General features: G+C 43.5%; 1 protein-coding gene across 1 annotated transcript in view; it reads left to right on the plus strand.

The window, feature by feature from the left end:
• masp1 (MBL associated serine protease 1) overlaps window positions 1–13567 on the plus strand; it is a 34731-nt gene that overhangs the window by 6226 nt on the left and 14938 nt on the right. The window contains 2 exon segments of the mRNA XM_065959984.1: window positions 188–365; window positions 10853–10984. Of these exon segments, the coding sequence (XP_065816056.1) occupies window positions 188–365; window positions 10853–10984 (310 nt within the window).

The raw sequence follows: 13567 nt of genomic DNA on the forward strand, positions 1-13567 counted from the left end.
CCCGGTTTACCCGGGAGACCGGCATGTGACCCAATGCGCTGCTACATACGACGTGTCAACACGATATCTGTCTGAACACTAAGCTAGCTTTAAAGTCAATAACAGTGTGGACTGAGACTAGCTAGCTGATCATACATGTCAGTGTTCCTAATTTAACATTTGAATTTTGCTGTCTGTTGTGTTCCAGGTGGAGGCGGATGGCGAGGTGCTGGCGTTGTTTTGTGGTCGGGAGGAGACAGACACGGAGGTGGTGCCGTCTCAGCAGCTCATCACCTCCCCCAGAAACTCGCTCAGTGTCGTCTTCACCTCCGACTTTTCCAACGAGGAGAGATACTCTGGATTCATGGCTCACTACAGCGCTGTGGGTGAGCAGAAGAGAACCAGGGTTATAACTGGAACCATCAGATAAACTTCATTGATCCCTGTGAGGGAAATCTGTGCATTACAGCAGCTCCAGAAAAACAGGGGACGGGAAAATAATTATTCAAAATAAAAATAGAAGTTAAAAATCAAATCAAACATATTTACATCATTTAAATAAAAAAATACAATAATGTAAAATGACGAAACAGTCTGATTAAACAGTCTGATGAAACAGTCTGATGAAACAGTCTGATTAAACAGTCTGATTAAACAGTCTGATGAAACAATCTGATTAACAGTCTGATGAAACAGTCTGATGATACAGTCTGATGAAACAGTCTGATTAAACAGTCTGACGAAACAGTCTGACGAAACAGTCTGACGAAACAGTCTGATGAAACAGTCTGATGAAACAGTCTGATTAAACAGTCTGATGAAACAGTCTGACGAAACAGTCTGATGAAACAGTCTGACGAAACAGTCTGATTAAACAGTCTGACGAAACAGTCTGACGAAACAGTCTGACGAAACAGTCTGACGAAACAGTCTGATGATACAGTCTGATGAAACAGTCTGATTAAACAGTCTGATGAAACAGTCTGATTAAACAGTCTGACGAAACAGTCTGACGAAACAGTCTGACGAAACAGTCTGATGAAACAGTCTGATGAAACAGTCTGATTAAACAGTCTGATGAAACAGTCTGACGAAACAGTCTGATGAAACAGTCTGACGAAACAGTCTGATTAAACAGTCTGACGAAACAGTCTGACGAAACAGTCTGACGAAACAGTCTGACGAAACAGTCTGATGATACAGTCTGATGAAACAGTCTGATTAAACAGTCTGATGAAACAGTCTGATTAAACAGTCTGACGAAACAGTCTGACGAAACAGTCTGATTAAACAGTCTGATGAAACAGTCTGATGAAACAGTCTGATTAAACAGTCTGATTAAACAGTCTGATGAAACAGTCTGACGAAACAGTCTGACGAAACAGTCTGACGAAACAGTCTGATTAAACAGTCTGACGAAACAGTCTGACGAAACAGTCTGACGAAACAGTCTGACGAAACAGTCTGACGATACAGTCTGATGAAACAGTCTGATTAAACAGTCTGATGAAACAGTCTGATTAAACAGTCTGATTAAACAGTCTGACGAAACAGTCTGACGAAACAGTCTGACGAAACAGTCTGACGATACAGTCTGACGAAACAGTCTGACGAAACAGTCTGATGAAACAGTCTGATGAAACAGTCTGATTAAACAGTCTGATGAAACAGTCTGATTAAACAGTCTGATGAAACAGTCTGATGAAACAGTCTGATGAAACAGTCTGATGATACAGTCTGATGAAACAGTCTGATGAAACAGTCTGATGAAACAGTCTGATGAAACAGTCTGACGAAACAGTCTGACGAAACAGTCTGATTAAACAGTCTGACGAAACAGTCTGACGAAACAGTCTGACGAAACAGTCTGACGATACAGTCTGACGAAACAGTCTGACTAAACAGTCTGACGAAACAGTCTGACGATACAGTCTGACGAAACAGTCTGACTAAACAGTCTGATTAAACAGTCTGATGAAACAGTCTGATTAAACAGTCTGATTAAACAGTCTGATTAAACAGTCTGATTAAACAGTCTGATTAAACAGTCTGATGAAACAGTCTGATGAAACAGTCTGATGAAACAGTCTGATTAAACAGTCTGATGAAACAGTCTGATGAAACAGTCTGATGAAACAGTCTGATTAAACAGTCTGATGAAACAGTCTGATGAAACAGTCTGATGAAACAGTCTGATTAAACAGTCTGATGAAACAGTCTGATGAAACAGTCTGATGAAACAGTCTGATTAAACAGTCTGATTAAACAGTCTGATGAAACAGTCTGATTAAACAGTCTGATTAAACAGTCTGATGAAACAGTCTGATGAAACAGTCTGATTAAACAGTCTGATTAAACAGTCTGATGAAACAGTCTGACGATACAGTCTGACGAAACAGTCTGACGAAACAGTCTGATTAAACAGTCTGATGAAACAGTCTGATGAAACAGTCTGATTAAACAGTCTGATTAAACAGTCTGATGAAACAGTCTGATGAAACAGTCTGATGAAACAGTCTGATTAAACAGTCTGATGAAACAGTCTGATTAAACAGTCTGATGAAACAGTCTGATGAAACAGTCTGATGAAACAGTCTGATTAAACAGTCTGATTAAACAGTCTGATGAAACAGTCTGATTAAACAGTCTGATTAAACAGTCTGATGAAACAGTCTGATTAAACAGTCTGATTAAACAGTCTGATGAAACAGTCTGATTAAACAGTCTGACGAAACAGTCTGACGAAACAGTCTGACGAAACAGTCTGACGAAACAGTCTGACGAAACAGTCTGATTAAACAGTCTGATGAAACAGTCTGACGAAACAGTCTGACGAAACAGTCTGACGAAACAGTCTGATTAAACAGTCTGACGAAACAGTCTGACGAAACAGTCTGACGAAACAGTCTGACGAAACAGTCTGACGATACAGTCTGATGAAACAGTCTGATTAAACAGTCTGATGAAACAGTCTGACGAAACAGTCTGACGAAACAGTCTGACGAAACAGTCTGATGAAACAGTCTGATGAAACAGTCTGATTAAACAGTCTGATGAAACAGTCTGACGAAACAGTCTGATGAAACAGTCTGACGAAACAGTCTGATTAAACAGTCTGACGAAACAGTCTGACGAAACAGTCTGACGAAACAGTCTGACGAAACAGTCTGACGATACAGTCTGATGAAACAGTCTGATTAAACAGTCTGATGAAACAGTCTGATTAAACAGTCTGATTAAACAGTCTGACGAAACAGTCTGACGAAACAGTCTGACGAAACAGTCTGACGATACAGTCTGACGAAACAGTCTGACGAAACAGTCTGACGAAACAGTCTGATGAAACAGTCTGATTAAACAGTCTGATGAAACAGTCTGATTAAACAGTCTGATGAAACAGTCTGATGAAACAGTCTGATGAAACAGTCTGATGATACAGTCTGATGAAACAGTCTGATGAAACAGTCTGATGAAACAGTCTGATGAAACAGTCTGACGAAACAGTCTGACGAAACAGTCTGACGAAACAGTCTGATTAAACAGTCTGACGAAACAGTCTGACGAAACAGTCTGACGAAACAGTCTGACGATACAGTCTGACGAAACAGTCTGACTAAACAGTCTGACGAAACAGTCTGACGATACAGTCTGACGAAACAGTCTGACTAAACAGTCTGATTAAACAGTCTGATGAAACAGTCTGATTAAACAGTCTGATTAAACAGTCTGATTAAACAGTCTGATGAAACAGTCTGATGAAACAGTCTGATTAAACAGTCTGATGAAACAGTCTGATGAAACAGTCTGATGAAACAGTCTGATTAAACAGTCTGATGAAACAGTCTGATGAAACAGTCTGATGAAACAGTCTGATTAAACAGTCTGATGAAACAGTCTGATGAAACAGTCTGATGAAACAGTCTGATTAAACAGTCTGATTAAACAGTCTGATGAAACAGTCTGATTAAACAGTCTGATGAAACAGTCTGATTAAACAGTCTGATTAAACAGTCTGATGAAACAGTCTGACGATACAGTCTGACGAAACAGTCTGACGAAACAGTCTGATTAAACAGTCTGATGAAACAGTCTGATGAAACAGTCTGATTAAACAGTCTGATTAAACAGTCTGATGAAACAGTCTGATGAAACAGTCTGATGAAACAGTCTGATTAAACAGTCTGATGAAACAGTCTGATTAAACAGTCTGATGAAACAGTCTGATGAAACAGTCTGATGAAACAGTCTGATTAAACAGTCTGATTAAACAGTCTGATGAAACAGTCTGATTAAACAGTCTGATGAAACAGTCTGATGAAACAGTCTGATTAAACAGTCTGATGAAACAGTCTGATGAAACAGTCTGATGAAACAGTCTGATGAAACAGTCTGATGAAACAGTCTGATTAAACAGTCTGATTAAACAGTCTGATGAAACAGTCTGATGAAACAGTCTGATGAAACAGTCTGATGAAACAGTCTGATGAAACAGTCTGATGAAACAGTCTGATGAAACAGTCTGATTAAACAGTCTGATTAAACAGTCTGATTAAACAGTCTGATGAAACAGTCTGATTAAACAGTCTGATGAAACAGTCTGACGAAACAGTCTGACGAAACAGTCTGATGAAACAGTCTGATGAAACAGTCTGATGAAACAGTCTGACGAAACAGTCTGACGAAACAGTCTGATGAAACAGTCTGATGAAACAGTCTGACTTCAGATGGGATGAACGACCTGTGGTGGTGCTCTGTCTTGCAGGGTGGGTGTCTGAGTCTGCTGCTGAAGGAGCTGCTCAGGGCCCCCACAGGGCCCCCACAGGGCCCCCACAGTGTCATGCAGGGGGTGAGAGGGGTTGTCCATGATGGATGTCAGCTTCACTAACATCCTCCTCTCACTCACCTCCTCTACAGAGTCCAGAGGACAGTCCAAGACAGAACTGGCCCTCCTGCCCAGTCTGTTCAGTCTCTTCCTGTCTCTCTCTGTGCTCCCTCCTCCCCAGCAGACCACTGCATAGAAAAGTGCAGACCACCACAGTGTCATAAAAAGTCCGTAGCAGAGTCCTGCACACTCCAAAGGACCTCAGTCGACTCAGCAGGTGAAGTCAACTTTGGCCCTTCTTGTACAGGACGTCGGTGTTGTGTGACCAGTCCAGTTTGTTGTTGAGGTGAACACCCAGGTATCCCAGGTGGCAGCTCCCAGAGTTGTAGCAGAAGTCCGAGGTGTACAGGGTGAAGAGAAAAGGGGAGAGAACTGTCCCCTGCGGGGCCCATGTCCTGCAGACCACCATGTCAGACTCACAGTCCTGAAGCCTCACGTACTGTGGTCTGTTGGTGAGGTAGCCAGGTGACAGTCCACTCCCGCCCTCTCTAGCTTCCCCCTGAGCAGTGCAGGCTGGATGGTGTTGAAGGCACTGGAGACCCTCACAGTGCTGCCGGTGTTCTCCTGGTGAGTCCAGGATCTCTGCAGCAGGTAGATGCGTCATCCACCCCGATGTTCGGCTGGTAGGCAAACTGCAGAGGATCCAGATTTGAAGTCACCAGGGGGCGGAGTTTGTTGAGGACAATCCTCTCCATGGTCTTCATCAGGTGAGAGGTGAGGGCCACAGGTGTGAAGTGGTTAGGCTCTCTGGGGTGAGATGTCTTTGGGACTGGCACCACGCAGGAAGTCTTCCACAGAGTCGGGACCCTCTCCAGTCTCAGCTTCAGGTTGAAGATGTGCAGAAGAACCTCACAGAGCTGGTCTGCACAGTCCTTCAGGAGTCTGGAGCTGATGCTGTCGGGACCTGTGGCCTTCCTCACCCTGATCTTCCTCAGCTGGCTTCTCACCTGATCAGCTGTTATGGAGAGGCCGTCGGAGGAAGAGGAAGAGCAGGAGGAGGAGGAGGAGGAGGGGGTTGTTAGGGGGTCGTCTGAGGAGGAGGGGGCTGTTGAGGGGGGTCAGACGTCTGTTCAGAGAACCAGGGTTATAACTGTAACCATCAGACGTCCAACAGAGTCACTATTTTTTTTTTTAAGATTTATTTTGGGCTTTTCATGCCTTTAATGCAGAGAGAGGACAGTGGATAGAGTCAGAAACCAGAGAGAGAGAGGACAGTGGATAGAGTCAGAAACCAGAGAGAGAGAGGACAGTGGATAGAGTCAGAAACCAGAGAGAGAGAGAGGACAGTGGATAGAGTCAGAAACCAGAGAGAGAGAGAGGACAGTGGATAGAGTCAGAAACCAGGGAGAGAGAGGACAGTGGATAGAGTCTGAAACCAGAGAGAGAGAGGACAGTGGATAGAGTCAGAAACCAGAGAGAGAGAGAGAGGACAGTGGATAGAGTCAGAAACCAGAGAGAGAGAGAGGACAGTGGATAGAGTCAGAAACCAGAGAGAGAGAGAGAGGACAGTGGATAGAGTCAGAAACCAGAGAGAGAGGACAGTGGATAGAGTCTGAAACCAGAGAGAGAGAGGACAGTGGATAGAGTCAGAAACCAGAGAGAGAGAGGACAGTGGATAGAGTCTGAAACCAGAGAGAGAGAGGACAGTGGATAGAGTCAGAAACCAGAGAGAGAGAGAGAGGACAGTGGATAGAGTCAGAAACCAGAGAGAGAGAGAGAGGACAGTGGATAGAGTCAGAAACCAGAGAGAGAGGACAGTGGATAGAGTCTGAAACCAGAGAGAGAGAGAGGACAGTGGATAGAGTCAGAAACCAGAGAGAGAGAGAGGACAGTGGATAGAGTCAGAAACCAGAGAGAGAGAGAGGACAGTGGATAGAGTCAGAAACCAGAGAGAGAGGACAGTGGATAGAGTCTGAAACCAGAGAGAGAGAGGACAGTGGATAGAGTCAGAAACCAGAGAGAGAGAGAGAGGACAGTGGATAGAGTCAGAAACCAGAGAGAGAGAGAGAGGACAGTGGATAGAGTCAGAAACCAGAGAGAGAGAGAGGACAGTGGATAGAGTCTGAAACCAGAGAGAGAGAGAGGACAGTGGATAGAGTCTGAAACCAGAGAGAGAGAGGACAGTGGATAGAGTCTGAAACCAGAGAGAGAGAGAGAGGACAGTGGATAGACTCAGAAACCAGAGAGAGAGAGGACAGTGGATAGAGTCAGAAACCAGAGAGAGAGAGAGAGGACAGTGGATAGAGTCAGAAACCAGAGAGAGAGGACAGTGGATAGAGTCTGAAACCAGAGAGAGAGAGGACAGTGGATAGAGTCAGAAACCAGAGAGAGAGAGGACAGTGGATAGAGTCAGAAACCAGAGAGAGAGGACAGTGGATAGAGTCAGAAACCAGAGAGAGAGAGAGAGGACAGTGGATAGAGTCAGAAACCAGAGAGAGAGAGGACAGTGGATAGAGTCAGAAACCAGAGAGAGAGAGAGGACAGTGGATAGAGTCAGAAACCAGAGAGAGAGGACAGTGGATAGAGTCTGAAACCAGAGAGAGAGAGAGGACAGTGGATAGAGTCAGAAACCAGAGAGAGAGAGAGGACAGTGGATAGAGTCAGAAACCAGAGAGAGAGAGAGGACAGTGGATAGAGTCAGAAACCAGAGAGAGAGAGGACAGTGGATAGAGTCTGAAACCAGAGAGAGAGAGGACAGTGGATAGAGTCAGAAACCAGAGAGAGAGAGGACAGTGGATAGAGTCTGAAACCAGAGAGAGAGAGAGGACAGTGGATAGAGTCAGAAACCAGAGAGAGGGAGGACAGTGGATAGAGTCAGAAACCAGAGAGAGGGAGAGGACAGTGGATAGAGTCAGAAACCAGAGAGAGAGAGAGAGGACAGTGGATAGAGTCTGAAACCAGAGAGAGAGAGGACAGTGGATAGAGTCTGAAACCAGAGAGAGAGAGGACAGTGGATAGAGTCAGAAACCAGAGAGAGAGAGAGGACAGTGGATAGAGTCTGAAACCAGAGAGAGAGAGGACAGTGGATAGAGTCAGAAACCAGAGAGAGAGAGGGGACAGTGGATAGAGTCAGAAACCAGGGAGAGAGAGAGGACAGTGGATAGAGTCAGAAACCAGAGAGAGAGAGAGGACAGTGGATAGAGTCAGAAATCAGAGAGAGAGAGGACAGTGGATAGAGTCAGAAACCAGAGAGAGAGAGAGGACAGTGGATAGAGTCAGAAACCAGAGAGAGAGAGAGAGGACAGTGGATAGAGTCTGAAACCAGAAAGAGAGAGGACAGTGGATAGAGTCAGAAACCAGAGAGAGAGAGAGAGGACAGTGGATAGAGTCAGAAACCAGAAAGAGAGAGGACAGTGGATAGAGTCAGAAACCAGAGAGAGAGAGAGAGGACAGTGGATAGAGTCTGAAACCAGAGAGAGAGGACAGTGGATAGAGTCAGAGAGAGAGAGAGGACAGTGGATAGAGTCAGAAACCAGAGAGAGGGAGGACAGTGGATAGAGTCAGAAACCAGAGAGAGAGAGAGGACAGTGGATAGAGTCTGAAACCAGAGAGAGAGAGGACAGTGGATAGAGTCAGAAACCAGAGAGAGAGAGAGAGGACAGTGGATAGAGTCAGAAACCAGAGAGAGAGAGAGAGGACAGTGGATAGAGTCAGAAACCAGAAAGAGAGAGGACAGTGGATAGAGTCTGAAACCAGAGAGAGAGAGAGAGGACAGTGGATAGAGTCAGAAACCAGAGAGAGAGGACAGTGGATAGAGTCAGAGAGAGAGAGAGGACAGTGGATAGAGTCAGAAACCAGAGAGAGGGAGGACAGTGGATAGAGTCAGAAACCAGAGAGAGAGAGAGGACAGTGGATAGAGTCTGAAACCAGAGAGAGAGAGGACAGTGGATAGAGTCTGAAACCAGAGAGAGAGAGGACAGTGGATAGAGTCAGAAACCAGAGAGAGAGAGGACAGTGGATAGAGTCTGAAACCAGAGAGAGAGAGAGAGGACAGTGGATAGAGTCAGAAATCAGAGAGAGAGAGGACAGTGGATAGAGTCAGAAATCAGAGAGAGAGAGGACAGTGGATAGAGTCAGAAATCAGAGAGAGAGAGGACAGTGGATAGAGTCAGAAACCAGAGAGAGAGAGAGGACAGTGGATAGAGTCAGAAACCAGGGAGAGAGAGAGAGGACAGTGGATAGAGTCAGAAACCAGAGAGAGAGAGAGAGGACAGTGGATAGAGTCTGAAACCAGAGAGAGAGAGGACAGTGGATAGAGTCAGAAACCAGAGAGAGAGAGAGAGGACAGTGGATAGAGTCTGAAACCAGAGAGAGAGAGGACAGTGGATAGAGTCAGAAACCAGAGAGAGAGAGAGAGGACAGTGGATAGAGTCAGAAATCAGAGAGAGAGAGGACAGTGGATAGAGTCTGAAACCAGAGAGAGAGAGGACAGTGGATAGAGTCAGAAACCAGGGAGAGAGAGAGAGGACAGTGGATAGAGTCAGAAACCAGGGAGAGAGAGAGAGGACAGTGGATAGAGTCTGAAACCAGAGAGAGAGAGAGAGGACAGTGGATAGAGTCAGAAACCAGAGAGAGAGAGAGGACAGTGGATAGAGTCTGAAACCAGAGAGAGAGAGAGAGGACAGTGGATAGAGTCTGAAACCAGAGAGAGAGAGAGGACAGTGGATAGAGTCAGAAACCAGAGAGAGAGAGGACAGTGGATAGAGTCAGAAACCAGAGAGAGAGAGAGGACAGTGGATAGAGTCAGAAACCAGGGAGAGAGAGAGAGGACAGTGGATAGAGTCTGAAACCAGAGAGAGAGAGAGAGGACAGTGGATAGAGTCTGAAACCAGAGAGAGAGAGAGGACAGTGGATAGAGTCAGAAACCAGGGAGAGAGAGAGAGGACAGTGGATAGAGTCAGAAACCAGAGAGAGAGAGGACAGTGGATAGAGTCAGAAACCAGAGAGAGAGAGGACAGTGGATAGAGTCTGAAACCAGAGAGAGAGAGAGGACAGTGGATAGAGTCAGAAACCAGAGAGAGAGAGAGAGGACAGTGGATAGAGTCAGAAACCAGAGAGAGAGAGGACAGTGGATAGAGTCAGAAACCAGAAAGAGAGAGGACAGTGGATAGAGTCTGAAACCAGAGAGAGAGAGGACAGTGGATAGAGTCTGAAACCAGAGAGAGAGAGGACAGTGGATAGAGTCTGAAACCAGAGAGAGAGAGGACAGTGGATAGAGTCTGAAACCAGAGAGAGAGAGGACAGTGGATAGAGTCTGAAACCAGGGAGAGAGAGAGGACAGTGGATAGAGTCTGAAACCAGAGAGAGAGAGAGGACAGTGGATAGAGTCTGAAACCAGAGAGAGAGAGGACAGTGGATAGAGTCTGAAACCAGAGAGAGAGAGGACAGTGGATAGAGTCTGAAACCAGAGAGAGAGAGGACAGTGGATAGAGTCTGAAACCAGAGAGAGAGAGGACAGTGGATAGAGTCTGAAACCAGAGAGAGAGAGAGGACAGTGGATAGAGTCTGAAACCAGAGAGAGAGAGAGGACAGTGGATAGAGTCTGAAACCAGAGAGAGAGAGGACAGTGGATAGAGTCTGAAACCAGGGAGAGAGAGGACAGTGGATAGAGTCAGAAACCAGAGAGAGAGAGAGGACAGTGGATAGAGTCAGAAACCAGAGAGAGAGAGTAGGGAATGACATGTGGAAAGGGGCCACGGGTGGAGGCGAACCCGGGCCTACCGCTCGAGACGAGACTCTCAACACATGGGATGCGCTCCCTGCCACTGCGCCACCAGCGCGCCCCCAACAGAGTCACTATTTGGTCTGAAAGTAAAGACGCAGAGTGAGATGTCACGCTTTGGTCCGATAATAAAGACACAGAGTGAGATGTCACGCTTTGGTCCGATAATAAAGACGCAGAGTGAGATGTCACTATTTGGTCCGATAATAAAGACGCAGAGTGAGATGTCAAAGACCAGTGTTCAGATTTAGTTTTTTGTTTGTTTACAGATGTTGATGAGTGCAGCGAGCGTGCAGACGAAAACCTGCTCTGTGATCACTTCTGTCACAACTACATCGGAGGATACTACTGCTCCTGTCGCTATGGTTACCTGCTGCACTCTGACAACCGCACTTGCACAGGTGAGCTGGATGTGAATATAGATGTATGTAATGTAGATGTATATAATGTAGATGTATATACATGTAGATGTATATACATGTAGATGTATATAATGTAGCTGTATATAATATAGATGTATATACATGTAGATGTATATTATGTAGATGTATACCACCTACTTTCCTGGGAGCTCTTGAGCTCTCTTAGGCTCCTCGAGATCGTTGGTTGACGGCCTGCCAGAACAACCCTCCCCCTCACCGGATTGTTGATGGACGGCTTGTCTCCCCCCACCCCCTTGCTCCCTATCCCTCTTCCTGCATCTTATCCCATCTCTCCCCCTATCCCCTTCCAAGCCCGGTGCAGTCTAGGCCTGTGAAGGCTGTTTCGTCATGAGCCGGGGATCCGGCCGAAGATTTCTGCCTTTTAATAACAAAGTTTTTTTCTTACCACTGTAACTTTTTCTGCTTTGCTAAAGTGCTCATGATGGATAGGCCGGATCTTTGTAACATAACAATGAGTAAGGTCTTTTACCTGCTTTTTGTAACATAACAATGAGTAAGGTCTTTTACCTGCTTTTTGTAACATAACAATGAGTAAGGTCTTTTACCTGCTTTTTGTAACATAACAGTAAGTAAGGTCTTTTACCTGCTTTTTGTAACATAACAGTAAGTAAGGTCTTTTACCTGCTTTTTGTAAAGTGTCTCGAGATAACACTTGTTATGAGTTGACGCTATACAAACAAAAATTGATTGATTGATTGATAATATAGATGTATATAATGTAGGTGTATATAATATAGATATATGTATAACGTAGATGTATATAATATAGATTTATATAATGTAGATGTATATAATATAGATGTATATAATGTAGGTGTATATAATATAGATGTATTTAATGTAGGTGTATATAATATAGATGTATATAATGTAGGTGTATATAATATAGATGTATTTAATGTAGGTGTATATAATATAGATGTATATAATGTAGGTGTATATAATATAGATGTATTTAATGTAGGTGTATATAATATAGATGTATATAATGTAGGTGTATATAATATAGATGTATTTAATGTAGGTGTATATAATATAGATGTATATAATGTAGGTGTATATAATATAGATGTATTTAATGTAGGTGTATATAATATAGATTTATATAATGTAGATGTATATAATATAGATGTATTTAATGTAGGTGTATATAATATAGATGTATTTAATGTAGGTGTATATAATATAGATGTATATAATGTAGGTGTATATAATATAGATGTATTTAATGTAGGTGCATATAATGTAGATAGATGTATATACTGTAGATGTTATATAGATGTATGTATAATCCTAAACAGGACTGACAGAGAGAGTGAAGTGGACGTTGTGTTTGAGTGGATTATGTTGTTGGGTAGACTTTAAGTGGAAGTCAGTTGACCTGGTTGAGTTTTAATCCTGAGGAATTAAACTGTCACACTGTGTGTCGTAGATTTTCTAACATAAGGAGCTTTTACATGTTTCCATGTGATCTGTGTGTGTGTTTGTGTGTGACCTGTGTGTATTTGTGTGACCTGTGTGTTGTTGTGTTCGCAGCAGAATTCCTTCAGCTTGATCCTGATTACAGTCTGCTGTCAGTGTCAGGGCGTCAGTGTTTGAGGAGAGGGGTCACTGACGTCCTGAACCTGTTTTATGTTCAGAGCTTTAAAGTGCAGTTTGTGAGTTTAGAAAAAACAGCTGATCCTAAAATTCTGACCTCTGAGATACGATTGGACGGCAGTACAGTGGGTGGGGACTAGGCTTGGGAACTGGAGGGTTCAAGTCCCCGTGTGGACCAAAAGAGGTGGTACACACATGGATGGTAGCTTTGATATGATTGGATGGAACAATGTGGTCGAGCTTTAAAAGAGGTCATAGGTCACGCTTCTGCTCAGACTATGACCTCTGACCTCTGTGAGACTGATAAGAGCTGCTGATTGGTTGTAAATGTTTACATGTCGGTCGTGTTTCTGTTTGGAGGAGACACACACTCAGAGGAACACACAATTTTAGGCTGCGTGGAGCGTTTGACTTTCTTTATTTCTAATGATTTTGTTTATTTACCCCAGAGAGAGTTTGATACAATACACAACACAACAATAAATAACACAACAATACACAACACAACAATACACAACACAACAATAAATAACACAACAATACACAACACAACAATACACAACACAACAATAAATAACACAACAATAAATAACACAACAATACACAACACAACAATAAATAACACAACAATACACAACACAACAATACACAACACAACAATACACAACACAACAATAAATAACACAACAATACACAACACAACAATACACAACACAACAATAAATAACACAACAATACACAACACAACAATACACAGCACAACAATACACAACACAACAATACGCAACACAACAATAAATAACACAACAATACACAACACAACAATACACAACACAACAATAAATAACACAACAATACACAACACAACAATACACAACACAACAATAAATAACACAACAATACACAACACAACAATACACAACACAACAATAAATAACACAA

This window comes from Labrus bergylta, chromosome 11 (assembly GCF_963930695.1).
Source record: "Labrus bergylta chromosome 11, fLabBer1.1, whole genome shotgun sequence".
In the NCBI taxonomy this organism is placed as follows: domain Eukaryota; kingdom Metazoa; phylum Chordata; class Actinopteri; order Labriformes; family Labridae; genus Labrus; species Labrus bergylta.